We start from the raw sequence: 15,055 nt of genomic DNA, 5'->3' as shown, positions 1-15,055 counted from the left end.
AGCTCAGCTGAAAACTGGTGACACGCTCAGTTTGGGGTTTTAAGTCCTGAATACTGAAAAGGAGATAAAAAACTTCGCGGTTTTGGCTTTTTTTTTTCCTTCTCTACATGTTCTGTAAAACCAGGATGGAGATAAAAGGCTGCACATGCTCAAGACCCTGGAAGTTAATTACTAGTACCTGTAACTAGTTTTAGCGCACACTGAACATGCACAATTTATGTAATTCTAAAAAAACCTGCTGTATTTTAAACCAAAAATGCCTTTGGTTTTGCATCCAAGAGACTGAAAGGCTCCCGATGCTGCTCGCGGCAACGGCTCCAGCTCCGAGCCGCCGGCACCTGCCAGCCCAAGGGACTCAATTCCGAACACACGCCACCGACCCGCCACGCTCAGCAGCACGTCCGCACACGTCCATCGCCGCCGGTCAGGAGCTCCCCGTGCACACACCGACGCGTACGGCGCCACACGCCGCCGGGGCAGATGCCTGACGGCGCCACCGCAGCAGTGAAGCCCCGCTGCCCACCCCCCGCCACTCCCACGGAGCAACCTGCACCAGGCCGGGAGGCGCTCGCCAGCTGCTCCGCCGGGCCCGCGCTGCGCCGTGCCGCGGGCTCCGGCGCCGTCCCGGGCAGGCTGCGGAACTGCAAGGCGCCGCGGCGCAGGCCCCGGCAGCGCGCCCGGCGTTGTGGCCGCCGCCGCAGCGAGGCCTTTCCGGCACCATGGTGCAGCTTTATAACTTGCACCCTTTCGGGTCGCAGCGAGTTGTGCCCTGCAAGCAAGAGCCGGCGCAGTTCTGCTGCGGCCGCGATGTTCTGTTCGTGGCCAGCGCGGCGGCCAGCTGCAGGGTGGAGGTGTTCGCCGTGCGCGACCAGGGCCGCTGCGAGCCGCTGGGCTCCTTCGCCACGCTGGGTCCCGTGCTGCGCATGGCCTACAGCCAGGCAGGTCAGTGTCGTTCGCTGCCGGCTCCGGGCGTGCTCGGCTGCCGAGGCCGGGCCGTGGCTGGAGCGCGGGGAGAGGGGCCGGTGCGGGTCAGGCGAGCGGAAGCGGAGGTTCGCCGGGACAGCGGGGGCCGGGCGCTCACCAGCGCGGCTGAGTTGGGAAGCAGAGGCCAGCGCTTTGTGAGACCAGGGCTGGGACTGCAAGGGCGAGAAGGGAGTCCGTAGGCAGCGCAGACGGCTTTCTGTAGTCTTCCTCTGTGTCGGTCGGAGTCTTTGCTCCCGCCCTCGCTTTTTGTTTTTAGTCTCAGAGGATGGGGCGAGTGGTCACTGCAGCCCATCCCACGGCTCTTCACGAGTTCGCGACTTGCCTAGATCGTTACAGAACAAAACATTTTCTCATTTGTGGGTATTCGGGGGAGGGTCGGGGGTGCGGAAGCAAAACACCGTGTCAGCAATCACAACGCACCAAGTGCATTCACTTAGGCTGGACCTAGCGTTGTAAGTCCTTTAATGGTACATAAAGCGTCTCCATCTCTGGCAAAGAAACTTGTGCTTTGGATTTCATTACAGAAAAATCGGTGAAAACTGGTTTTGGAGTTTTATGTAAGAGTTGAGATTTTAGGATGTTAGTTATAACATACTACAGCAGGTAAAGATGTCAAAATCTGTCATCTATTCCTTAATGACGTTCTGGTACCACTGCTTTCTTTTAAGGAGACTATCTGGTAACAATTGAAGAAAAAAGCAAAGTAACTTTCCTAAGAGCATACGTGAACTGGAGATGCATGTCTGCAGGGAGTTCTCGTGTTTGTGTTCGGATGGTTGGTCACAAGATGGAAGAGTCATACAGCGAAACCTTAAAAGAACAGATGTCAGTTGTGGAAATGCCACTTTCAGATCCTCCACTGTGCATTTCATGTTGTCCTGTAAATGGAGATCTTCTTGTGGGCTGCAAAAATAAACTAGTCATGTTCTGTTTGAAATACCGAGTCATAAACCAGAATTTGACTGTGTTAGACTTTGAACGCTCCTTAATTTTACACATTGGTAACTTAATTCCTGCTGACGTTGCATTTTGTGCCAGACATATAGCTATAACAACAGAGCTGGATGTTCTGGTCCTGAAACTGGTGCAGCAAAGCGCAGACAGCACAGAGCAATGTACACACAGAGGTGGTACACTAGAAAAGCCTGTGGATGGAGGTAAGTACAGAATTGTGTGTGTGTGTGTAAGAAAAATATTTTCAGATCATCTTAGGACTGTCAACTGAATATTCTAGTGCAAGAAAAGTTGTACCACGTGCAGTTAGAGGTAATATTTAAAACAAAGATGCCATAATTCCGCAGACACTCTCAGGATAGTGCAGCCTCTATGGACATAGAATTCAGTCCTTGTTTTGGGATGCCCCCATGAGCCAAATCAAAGCAGTAGTAGTGCAGCTTGCTACATTCAGATAAAATATTCTATCACCATCACAGTCTAAATAACTGTCTTTCTAAGGGGCATGTGGGAGGCCAAATGGAAGCATCATCTCATGAACCTTGAAATGGACTAGGCATAGTGGCTTACACATTTAATAATGTTTCTGTGGCAATGCAAATGAACTTCTGTAACTGTCAGTAGGCTTGGAACCTGAATAAACAAGGGGTCATCAAATTCTCCTTTTTCAGTCAGGGTCTTGCCTTAGAACCCTGAACATCCCAGAAGCAGGTTTACTCAGGTTTCATTCCTATATAGATTGCAATAAATGAATCCATATCTAATCAATTACCACCTGTCCTAAAGTATCACATGAACACCAACAAACCTTAGGAAAACCTCTCCTTTATAACTGAAGAAACATAGAAAAGATTGGTGTTTTAAAAATGGAAATGGAACCTAGAAAAAAACCCCTAAAGCTGAGTAAGACTTGTCAGATAGGGAAAACAGGAACTGGAATATTTTTCATTGAGCAAAGATGGATTTTAACTCAAGATGTGGCATCCCACCCCTAGTTGTTTTTATTACTAGAAACTAAATAGAAAATTCCAGATTTTCTTCTGAGTGCTGTTAGGATTTGCTTTCCAGAACTTAAGTTACTTTAAGAAAACATAACTTTCTATCGTAGCTGCCTTTTCTTTCCTTAAACCTCTCCAGTGAAATGGTAAATTTTTTGATGGCCAGCCATTTGCTGCACAGGTTGCCTGGGACTTGCCACAGAATAAACAGTTCACTTGTTCTTTCAGAAATCTTGACTTTTGGATGTTCAGACTGTTGAGGCTTAAATGAAAGTTTGTTCTTCTAGAAGACATGTTTTCAAAATCTCAGGCTTTAAGGAAGCCCTTGATTTGAGTATTTAATTGATACTGTGTCATAATGATGAATGGTTTGAACAATTAATACAGCATTTTCATTGTTAAGGTGTGAAAGATCAAGGCCCTTCAACACATACTTTGCAGCTTGAATTAGATGAGTTCATCATATGTCAGAAGCCAGTGGAACTGCTTGGGGAAGAAAGTAAGCTATGTGAGATACCCATCAGCCTGGAATCGATGGAGTTACCTACAGAAGACACAGAGTGCTTCCAAGTGCAGTATTTGCTTTTCAGGTATTACAAATGGATGGAACTAAAATGAGCTGTTTCTCATCTTGTTGAAAGAAAAATACCAGTATTGTACTTCCCTTTTTTTTGGTAAGGTTTGGGCTTTTTGCACTGAGGAAATAATGTGATTCCAAAGAAAGCCCGGTTTTGAGTAGAATAGAATATTTCAATTAGAAGAGGCCTGCAGTGACCATCTATTCCAACAGCCTGACCACTTCAGGGCTGACCTAATGTTAAAGCATATTATTAAGGGCATTGTCCAAATACCACTTAAACGCTGAGAGTTGCAGCTCCCTCTCCCTGTTACCAAGCAAGCACAAGCAGCTCCACACAAACACATCACAGCAGGAAAAAGTATGACATGTAATAGGAAAGAACAGCAGGATTGGAGATGGCACCATGTTACATACAGCTCAGTTGAATAGAAAGAGAAGGGGAGAAAAGAAATTGAACTGAGGTTTAAATGAATTGTGTCTGCCAGTGAACCTAAACTTTGACGTATCACAGAATCTTAAGGGTTGGAAGGGACCTCAAAAGATAACCTAGTCCAACTCCTCTGCCAGAGCAAAGACGGAAGATTTTGGTTGTGAGAACTCAACATAGTTGTCCCTAACTGTGCCACACAGCTTCTTGGAATTGCCATGCTAATTACATTAGTTGTAGGAGTGCACATTGTTGTTGAGTCTTAAAACATCAGCTGCCTATTACAGCCAGTGCTGTGTACTGGCTCTAAAGTAGCTCATTATAATTTCTCACTGAGGTCCCATGTTGCTGTTTTTTGCTTTTGTCTCTAGACATTTCACACCTGACCAGTCGCCTTTTGGGTTCTGTGAAGAGACAAATTTGCACTCTGTTCAGCTGCTTCCCATATACCAGACAGGTATTTGGATATGCATGGATGCATTATGGTGTGTGTCACAAGAAACCTGGGAAAGGAAGAAGCTTTTTTATATATTCTGTTTTGTACACTGTTTCTCTCTGATTTTTTTTTTTAATTGAGATCTTTCCTCCCTTTTAAAATGATTTAAATTGAGCTTCAATTAACAAAAAAGTCTTTCAGTTTCTCCAATTCTGTGTAAACCTTGAACCACAAAATTGGTTCAGCACACCAAAAGAGTAAATCAGATTTTATTAGTTCTCTACTGATTAATTTTATGTCACAAAACAGTCACTCTTTACATGGCATTAATAAAGTTATCCTCAAGTGTTTTAAGATACTAGGCTGTCTCTTATTAGTCAACAGCGGAAATCAGAGTAGTAAACCTTAATAATCCTTAAGATACAGGTTACCTGTCCTTAATTAAAATTGCAAGGCATGAATGCAGATTTTAGGGGTTCATGAGTGCACAGTAGCTCAATGAGCAACAGACCTATGGGGAAAAATTAATGCTGTGTGTTACCAATCAGCTTTACTGACTGCCCACCCACTTTGTAGGGGCTGTCTGTCTGCTAGGTAGCAAAGCCTCATTTATGTTGCAGCTGACTCAAGAATGAGCTACTTGCCATTTAAGTCCAGTTATGTTCTCTTGTGAGGGTCTGTAGAATCTGAACACAGCCTTTACCTGCCAAAGTGCTTTATAAGTAAAGTCTGCCCTTTGCACCCGTTCCTTCCTGGAAGCGAGGAGCTCTGCTTTTTGGTGCACTGCAGTTCCAGCTCTGGGTGAGCATCATCCCAGCTCACAAGTAGTTGTCTAGATTGGGATGATCATTCAGTCCATGGATGCTTAGTCATGATGTATCTGTTGGGAGTCTCAGATGCTTTCATATCTATAGAACTTCTTCACTCAGTGGTGCATCCACGGTTTTGTTAAAAATGCCTCCAAATGAGATAACATGGCATAGAAATTTTTGAGCTGTGCACTGATCTTCCTGTCATTCTTTTTCTCTTCACTAGCTACTAACAAAACCAGTCTGCAACCTGGGCAGGTTTGATAGTATCGGGCTTGCAAAAGAATCACCAGGATTCGATTTATGAGGTTAATAAAATGCTTTTCTTGTTGTCACATCTAGGAGGTTCTGTGACAGCTCATGAGGAAACTGAGAACAAGAGAGAACTACTGAGTCTCTTCTGCTTTTTCTCATTACCTCATGTTGGATACCTCTACTCTGTTGGGAAGTCAGTAGAACTGATTTCTACTTACCAATATTCGGAGAGGTCAGAGCAGGCGGTTCTTACTCCACAGTTCCTGCATGTCGTTACAAGGTACTACATTTATGATTTTGCTGATAGCAGCACTGCATTTCTGTATGCTGCTACCTTCCCTGCCTCTTTTCCCTGGTACATCCTTTATAGCCTCCTGGACCTCGCTGAGTAGGCTTATGTGACAGAACAGCATGCCCTCCAGCTTCAAGGCCTGTTTACTAAAAAGGAAAAAGATCTGATTCTCTCTAGTCTTGTCTGCTTGATTTTTCCAAATCCTCATTGTTTTTCTTTCACTGTTGTGTTTTCTTCTTTCCCTCTAGTGAGAACCTGCAGTGTTTCACAGTGCGCTGCAGTGCAGCAGCAGCTCGTGATGAGGATCCATATATTGATACAACTGTGAAGGTGCACCTCTTGTTACCTCACTCAAAGAAGGAGGGTAGTAGCATGGCACTTCAGTGATTTCTTTTTGAGCATGTAGATGGCAGACATAAAGAAACTGTGGGACAGCAGAAGTATTACAGAACTTGCCGTTGGCTCAGTTGTTTTGAGACACACAGCTAAAATTGTGTAATTATTTTTTTAACCCCCTGTTAAATGTTTTTTGTCATAGTTTTATGGGTATTTTTATTCTTCCTTACATGAAACACTCAAAGTTAGGAAAGCCAGTGAATGTCTTCAGTCAGATTGTTGGACAAAGGTTACTTTTTTCACCTACTGAAAGAATTTATTTAAAGATTCAAAAGTACATACTACCTGAAATGACAAAACAATCCTTTCCTTTATAGGCTTGTCCACCTGTTGCACTGGATGTCTGCACCTTAAGAATGCAGCTTTTTATAGGACCGAGAGCTCTCTGTCATTTCAAAAGCCATATAATTCTTCTGACCAAGGCAGATACAGAAGATATTACTGAAAGAAGAAAGCCTACAAGAAGGATGCTGTAAGGGTTTGTGTCTTTTGGGGAGATGGTATTTATATGTCTGTGTACAGTGCTGAATTTGTGGGTGTTGGAATTGAGGAGAGGTTCCTCTGTGGAAAAACTTTGGAAATTGTTCCCTGGTTAGTGCATGATGACAGAAGTTAAGCACTTACTTTTTTTCCTCAGTTCTGCTATCTTAACTGGCACGGAATAAATGACATCACAAATACTTGAAATCAGCAAAATACGTTACTCAAGATTGTAAAAAACTTAAACTTTTCTAAGTAACATTAAAATACCATTACTTTCAACATATTTGCTACCGAGAATCTCAGAATCACAGAATCTTAAGGGTTGGAAGGGATCTCGAAAGATCATCCAACCCCCCTTGCCAGAGCAGGACCACCTAGAATAGGTCACACAGGAACTGGTCCAGCTGCGTTTGGAATGTGTTGAGAGAAGGAGACTCCACAACCCTCTGGGCAGCCCCTTCCAGTGCTCTCTCACAGGGAAGAAGTTTTTTCTTGTGTTTCTTTGGAACCTCTTATGTTCCAGCTTATACCCATTGCCCCTTGTCCTGTCATTGGCCATCACTGGGAAAAGCCTGGCTCTATCCTCCTGACACCTGCCCTTTACAAACACAGAATCACAGAATGCTGAAGCTAAAGGCTAACAACATGTAGCACAAAATGAAAATGTCTTATGTTTGGCTAAGGGTTCTTTCCAAAAAAAGTTACAGACATGACTATACTAATCCATGACAAAAGAAGGACTGGACTTCAGCCCAAGCTACTCTTATAGTTTTTATGTAGCAAGAGGCATTTGTGACTTGTCTATTTCCATTAGAACTGCTAATTCCATACTTTTTTGAGGGCTTTTCATAAAACAGCTAAACAGCTATTCTAAAACAGTGATTCAGAAATTGCATTTATTAACGTCAGTTCAAGTCCATTAAAAGTGGGACAGCTCTAGATGATGGAAGGTTGTTTGAACCAGTATTTCTTAAAGCCTAGAACAGACATTATTCAGAAGATGAGGATAAGCCTATTGAGGAAAATAGTTACTGAAAATACTGTACTTTTCTTTTGCATAAAGCACAGTTTCTTCTGCCAAATGTGTTGTTTTAAAGATTATAGTTGGCATTTGAGGAAGATTTGCTTTTCCCTTCTGTAAAGAACATAAGTTGAACAAATACTGGTCTACTTAACACTGTCATGATTTTAAAATAAAGATGTAAATATCCCAGAAGAGTTAAAACAAAAACAAAACAGAGAGAGCCCGTGTTTTTCTAGAGTTTTTTTAACCTTAGGGCGTTACAGACCTAGCCAATGTGTTAAAAGTATTCTAATAGTTCTATGCCATGTCTTGGCTAACACTTAATGTAGCTGCAGGGGCAACGTGCAGTATGCCCTTACAGAAAGTAAGCAAACATCCTGGATAATCTGAATTCCTTAAATGCACCTAAGTATCTGATGCTACCTTGTGTTAAGCCTAGGAGAATATGTAGTACATAGTTTTTGTGGAGTTCCTGGTGTGTGAACATGTCTGTCCCTGTTTTGTTATTAGGCAATGTGACTTCAATTCACGGCTTAACTCTCAAGCATTTACTAGCCTGCCAACGTACCTATTCATGCACTTAAATTATCGAGTGAGTGGGGTTTTTGTGTCTGCATTGTGTTTACTTGAACACTGACAACTCAACTCCTTTCCTTCTCTCTAGTTCCAGAAAGGCTGACAACATCAAATCCAGAACAAATTCTGAATCAGAGCCTGGTTGGAATTTATATATTATAAACACCGTTTCAACCATTCAGCTTTACAGAGAAATGGTATTGCCCAACTCCTTTTGTTGCTTGCTTGGTGACTTAAAAATAAGTACTGTTAATTAACCTCTGAAGCATGTTATTATGGAATATAATGTGATGTATTTCTCATGAATAGCTCATGATCTTATTTCTTATGTCTGCAGCCCTCATTAGAAATGTTCCTGTATATTCTCAGGTTTTGCCACAGCCTAAGCATATGCTGCATCTGTTGTAGGTAGATTATAGCAGAACTTACGTAAATGTAAAAACTGAGAGTTGCATCCATCTTCTAAGTGAAGCTCACTTACTGGTCAGAGCAGCTATAATGGACCCTGGTTTCCTTAAGTCAGATGAGAAAGAAGAACTTCTAAGAGCATTCAGAGAAAGTTGTGCCTTCTTAGGAGACTGCTACAGCAGGTATGTTGTAGAGGTCAAAGTGACATGGGTGAGCTTTTGTTTCCAGTAACGTAACCTTAAAATACATCATTCTTTGTTGCTTTATATTAGTGTTGCATATATAATATAAATCTTTATGTTCTATGAAAACAGCTTTATCTAGTAATCTTTCCAGCATCGGGTTGTCTTTATTGTCGGGTTGACTTTATGTGTCACTGCACAGAGAACACGCTCTGTTGAATACGAGCCATGTATTTGCAGATACTGATCTGTCTGCAGATTCAGTGTGTTATTTTAGTTCTTACAAACAGCAATGGAAAAACTGTTGCCCTTAGTCATTTTATTCTTTCTTTCTTTCCTTCCTTTCTGTTGCCTTCAGGTTTGACACAAAGGATTACCATCTTGCTTTGCCATACTACAGAATGTCAGGTTTATCTGTGACTGAAGTTTTAAACAGACTAGTTTCAGAAGGTGATGAAATACAGTCGTATGAGAGAGGACTGATGTTTTACTTAACTCATTCTCTTAATGAAGACTTAAATGAAGAATTAAGTAAGGTAGGTACATGGGGTTTTTTACTTTATCTCTTTATTTAGTTCTGATTTTAAGAACTGTGTATAAAATTTTAATTAAATTCCCTTTGAAAGTGCTGAGCAGCACTTATGATCCTTTGGGTTGCTTTCAAACAATGTTTGGCCATCATGATACATGCTGCTAATCATCTGCTTCTTGCTTGCAGAGATGCTTCCATTTTCAGAAAGCTCTGCCTCAGAATTCTTTCATTTCCTATTTCTGTAACAAGACAAATTGTTTCTCTGAACACTGTTAAATTGTACAGGTTGGTAGAACCAAATCACTGTGGTGGTGGATGTTCTCCTAGCACCCCAGAATATGGACTGAATTGCTGCCAGTCAGAGATCCTTTACCAGTAGGAAGAAAGGAGCAGGAAGGGCACTGTCACTTGATATCTAAGCTGTATTTAATTGTTTTTTTTAAAAATAAATCCCAAACAACACAATACTTTCATATGCTATAGAAGACTGTGTATCTGGAAAGGTCTAAACTGTCAAATGGTTTTTATTTCAATAGGAATCAGCAAATAAAGTTCTCCAAATATTCTATCTTGCTGACCCTGAGCAGCTGCCTCATATCCTCTGCAGCCCCTGCATGAGAAATGTATGTCCTTTGACAGCTGTGAAATATCTTCAGAAAGTAGAAAGGATTATGCCATCAGTGGTCCTGACACTTACTAAGGCTTTCATGGCTCTGAAAATGGGAGACCTGGTGATGTATGAACATGAGATGGACTCCTATAAGGAGGTAAAGAATGCTGAAAGCATAAACTGTTATTGCTTTGCAAAGCCCAAGTCAGTAGGTTAGGCCTGGAGTTGTATTTTACAGTAAAATAAACTTTCAGTCACTCCTTTTCCTTCTGATATGCTTGTATAAGCTAGACTGAATGTCTACAGTAACAGTAGAATCACGGGCTGGCATATGCTGAGACTGTACTGTTTACCCTGAAGGTAGGCTAGACTTATCTTGACAAAGCACCACACTATGAGCAAAAGTTTTGAAGCTGTTAATTCTTGATAAATTAAATGCTGATGACACTTGTTTTCCTGTTGTGTCCAGTGACAGGACCAGGGGTAATGGACATGAGCTGGAACACCAAAAGTTCCACTTAAACACAAGGAAAAAGTTCTTTACTGTGTGGGTGAGGGAGCCTTGGCCAAGGCTGCCCAGGGAGGGTGTGGAGAGTCCTTCCTGGGAGGTTTCCAAACCTGCCTGGACTTGTTCCTGTGCCCCCTGATGGAGGGAAACCTGCTCTGGCAGGGGGTTGGGCTGGATGAGCAGCCGAGGTCCCTTCCAATCCCTACTATTCTATGATTCCGTGCTCAGGATGGCAGCGTGTATAGTAGCTTTTTTACATCCCTCCACCTGTAATTAATATCTGATAAGCCCATTAAAAAAACATCTGTGTGCAAAAAGCTCTTATAAAACTGCTCTTGAAGCACAATGTCCATGGTGCACACACACTGAAGTTTCTGTGTACAATCTCTCATCTTTCTTATGTGGAATCAAAGCACTTAACCCTTATTAAGATCAGATCAGAACTTACTTCACTACTATCAAAGTAAGAATTCCACATCAACAAAGGAGAAATGTTAGTGAAGCTGTCTCTGCTATAGATGTTCACATGTTGTTTTAGAATAGGATCTGTCTGTAATTTAACACTTGTTTGGCCTGATCAAGATTGTTGAATATTCAAAAAGCTTGAAATACAGACTCTCTCTGAGAATGAGATATTTGAGGTCTAAAACCTCTTAAGATATACTAGTAGTTGTTCAAAGGTAGATATCATACTTCGGTAGGAGAAGTCCTGAAGAGCTTTCAAACTTTGCAGTTTTTTAATTGCAAGATGGGAACTGTGGAGAGCAATTTCAACAGGGTTACTCAGCACCACCTACTTTCTAAGTTTGCAGCACAATCAAGTGAGCCGATATACACATTTCCCTGTATGGATGTTATTTAGAGAGTAAGGTGGCTGGGGTCTGCATGTTGGGTTGGTGGATTTTTTCCTTCTTACTCTGACCTATTAAAAATGTTCTATTGCACCTCACCTTTAAAAAGCACTTTCTTGTGAAGTAGAAAAAAATAACACTTTCAGAAAGATAAAGAAAGGAAAGATAGTTTGGAAACATAGTGGGGTGAAATTTGAATTTTCCTTCTAGGTCTGCCTTATCTTTTCTGTATAATTCATTTAATCTGCTTAGGTGTCATTTACCCACCATCTTTAAACTAGAAATAGCGTCTTGTCATGCTTACCTTCAACAGTACAGTTCTCCAGAAACAACTTGCTGTTGTACATCATACTGCAGCATGTTTTCATAGTTTATGGAGTATTTTCAAAATAAAACCCCTACTGTAGCAAAGCAGTCTGCTGAAATTTCAGACAGTGATTTTTCAAAACATCGTCTGTACTGAACGTCTTGGATTTCATAGTGAAACTCATCTTTCCTACATGTACAGTAACTCCAGTTTTCAACATGATTGCTTCCAGCGTTCAGACAAATGGTCTGTTGCTCAGGAGTCACTGCTGTACGTGTGGTTTGGAGCTTGGCCTCTGAACAGCTGTTCTAGAAACTGAAAGGATTTATTTCCTTCCCCTGACTTCATTTCATTTTGTCTGTCTAAACTTCACTGTCTGAGGAAATACTGAGTTTGCTGAGTTCAATTGTATGTGAATTCTTTCCCTGATTTGTGTCTGGCTGTTCTTGTAGACAATGCTGGCTTGTGGCTTCATTGGGCAACCAAAACTCTTGAAGCAGCATAAGGAAGGAATTGTTATACCAACTGAATTTGCCATTTACCTGAAGGAGATGCAGCCTGGCTTACTGGTGGCTGCCATGGTGGCTTTACACGAGAACAGCAAAATAGAACTGGAAGAAGCAGATACCTTTTTCAAGGTTGGCCTGTGATAATTTTTAGCTTCTATTTTTTTCACAGTGATATTGTTATGGGTGAGCAAAGGAGCCTTAGCTGCTCCTTCACTCACATTTCAGCCCTTCTTCATCAGCAAGAGAGAGATAAGTGTTAGATAAATTCTAGTCACGATAGGTGACTTCAGAGTCAGAAACTGGACCTTCTAGAAAGAAGTACTGGTTAAAGCTGGCATTTGAAAGGAGAATATCCTGATCTTGGAGATCAATGGCTTCCTAAGATAAATCACTTCCATACATTCCTTTTGAAGAAATCATTAGGATTGAAACATAATTCTAAAGAATCAGACTTAAATATGAAACATGTAATGGTTTAATGTTATGTATAAATTTCTGAAAGATGAGTGTATCTCTGCAGTTTTTGAGGAGAAAGATAAATAGCATAATTTTTCTGGTATCACTGAAGTTCACTATTTAGATTGGAAATAGACAAACATTTTTTGTTTCTCTGCAATGAATAACATTGTTTGGATTAAAAACATGTATTCTTCAATGTAGGTACGTTGCAGTATTATATCTGTTACTGCGGAAGACCTGTATCAGAAATAGCAAGTCATGAAACTCAAACTGCAACAAGTGTTGTTTAAAGCCAGCTGGAAACCAAGTAAAAGTCCTTTTCACTGATACACCAGACCTTTTGGGTCCTACCATTATACCTAGCTGAACTACACAGCATCTCTCGTCATGGCCTTTAGATTCTTCTCTCAAAGACACCTGCCTGGCTATTTATATATATATATATATATATATAAATCATCCAGATTAGCAGTCTATAAATACTTGATGACCCTGTGCTCACATTTCTGGCAGTGGAGTACATCTCGAAGACTTCAAACCTGTTGTTTAGAACCGATTACCAGAAAATCATCCAATGAACTTTTTACTTTGCCTAGCATTGTATATATATCAAGACAAAAAAGGAACTGAAATTCTGTTTCTTGTTAAAGTGAAAGACTGTTCCTGTCTCTTCTAACTTCTGCTACTAATAATTACTGTGGACTGTGCTAACTTGCTGTCTTCTAATGTTTTTGTTCTTAGATGTTGTGTAGTAACAGTGCAAACACTATTCCTCAGCTCCTGGTGGATTTTTGGGAAGCTCTTCTTGTAGTGTGCTCTCAGGAAGAAATACTTCAGAAGCTTTTATTGAGGATTATTTCTCAGTATGTTTGGAGAATATCAAAGCAGCAACTTCCTGAGAGTAAGCCTTTGAAAACAACAGAGGATCTGGTAAGTGTACTACTCAGAGGAAGTTCTATGGCTGCACTGTCCCTCCAAAATCTATCCAAACACTATCCTCATTATTTTATTCTGGACAGTTTCTCACTTAAAAGAAGCAACGCTGAAAGCAAGTAAAGTGGTGTGCAGTTACCCAATAGGCATTGCTGGCTCTGAGGAGTTCTGCTCTTTGGAGACTTTTGCAAATACACTTCCAACAAGAATCTCTCAGCTCTGGATAGAAATACAGGCTGAGCTGAAACAATGAGAGTTTTGTTAGGTGGAGTGTTTGCAGTTTTACAAAGCTGACTAAATGAGAAAAATGTATGAATGATGAATTTTAAAAGATTCTGAATGGGAAGTCTCAAATACAGAATTAAATACAAATGTACAGTTTGTTACTAAGTTGTGTGAACCAGAAGGCAGAAGCTGCTATTACAAATGATGATATTTCAGAGTAAAATTTTCTTCACTTGTGATGGGTTGCATGTGGAACTGTCACTAACGTAAATACTTATTTTCTTGCAACCCGATTTTTTCTTGTATAGATAAACTCCTGTAATCATTTTGAGTTGATTTTCCCATGGGTAACTTCCATAATGTCAGTGGGACCTCCACCTGGTAAAGATTACCATGAAGATATCTCAAAACTACAGGTATGAAATCGTTAAATCTCAGTTTACAGCTTCAGATCTGTTCTGGAAAACTTCAGGTATGTCTGAACAGCTTTCTTTAGCGGACTCCCCTCCTTCTTCTCCCCCAGGTTATCCAAGTTTAACTAAAAGGCCAATTGAAATGATGGAAGAAAAAATTCTGGATATATATCAGAAACAATGATATTTACTTTTGCAGTGCACATTAAACTTGCTTTCTCATTTTCAGTAGCATTTATTAAAGGAAGTATCATTTCAGAATTACTCCAATAAGTAAAGGCTTCTTTCTGTTGTAAGGTTATGGTTAGCAAGTTTTTGCAAGGTTGGGTCTTAAATACAAACAAATTTTTTTTCTTCTTGTCCAGTCTCTTTTATGCAGTCAGTCAATCAGTATTGCTTCAGCTCTGCCTGTCTTGGAGCCTCTGATGGAGGCTGGCAGTGTTGGCCTCACCATCCGTGTTCTCTGCAGTACTCGTCTAGGCGAGTACGAGGAAGCCATTGACCAGCTCCTGAGAACCTGCCCTGCTGCAGCTGTGTTATATGCTCAGCATGAGCTGAAAGGTGACAGTCGGGTGAGCTACTTTTGTTGAAGTTTTTCAGTATTTTTCATTTGGTGGGGTTTACTTTCCAAACCAAGATGCTCTTGTGTACAGATGGACTCTGGGTTGATCAGAGTAGCCCAGGTTTCATAGTAAATTGATTCACTTGCTTTGAACCTCTTGCTTGGCATTTAAATTCCATAACTCAGTCCCCACTATTTTTAATGGCGTGCTTTTTTCCCCCCAGTTTTTCCTGTGACTTCTTGTAATCATTCTGGTAAATGTAAAAGCATGGTATTTTCAGATGGGAGAGTGCCCCAGAAAGGGAGAGTAATACGTTCTTTTTTCCACCATAAATGAAAAGC

General features: G+C 41.1%; 1 protein-coding gene across 1 annotated transcript in view; it reads left to right on the top strand.

Moving 5' to 3' along the window:
- The first annotated feature begins 646 nt into the window (after window positions 1-646).
- HPS3 (HPS3 biogenesis of lysosomal organelles complex 2 subunit 1) overlaps window positions 647-15,055 on the top strand; it is a 24,679-nt gene continuing 10,270 nt past the window's right edge. The window contains exons 1-15 of the mRNA XM_062006231.1: window positions 647-942; window positions 1,653-2,141; window positions 3,340-3,526; window positions 4,315-4,400; window positions 5,531-5,723; window positions 5,984-6,065; window positions 6,449-6,603; window positions 8,303-8,411; window positions 8,623-8,804; window positions 9,163-9,340; window positions 9,873-10,103; window positions 12,065-12,250; window positions 13,322-13,510; window positions 14,047-14,154; window positions 14,517-14,723. Coding sequence (XP_061862215.1) covers window positions 720-942; window positions 1,653-2,141; window positions 3,340-3,526; window positions 4,315-4,400; window positions 5,531-5,723; window positions 5,984-6,065; window positions 6,449-6,603; window positions 8,303-8,411; window positions 8,623-8,804; window positions 9,163-9,340; window positions 9,873-10,103; window positions 12,065-12,250; window positions 13,322-13,510; window positions 14,047-14,154; window positions 14,517-14,723 — 2,805 coding nt within the window. The 5' untranslated portion in view covers window positions 647-719. The remainder of the gene's footprint in view (window positions 943-1,652; window positions 2,142-3,339; window positions 3,527-4,314; window positions 4,401-5,530; window positions 5,724-5,983; window positions 6,066-6,448; window positions 6,604-8,302; window positions 8,412-8,622; window positions 8,805-9,162; window positions 9,341-9,872; window positions 10,104-12,064; window positions 12,251-13,321; window positions 13,511-14,046; window positions 14,155-14,516; window positions 14,724-15,055) is intronic.

This window comes from Colius striatus, chromosome 12 (assembly GCF_028858725.1).
Source record: "Colius striatus isolate bColStr4 chromosome 12, bColStr4.1.hap1, whole genome shotgun sequence".
NCBI classification, from domain to species: domain Eukaryota; kingdom Metazoa; phylum Chordata; class Aves; order Coliiformes; family Coliidae; genus Colius; species Colius striatus.
The sequence above is the reverse complement of the archived record's forward strand: the minus strand, read 5'-3'. Positions and strand labels throughout refer to the sequence as shown.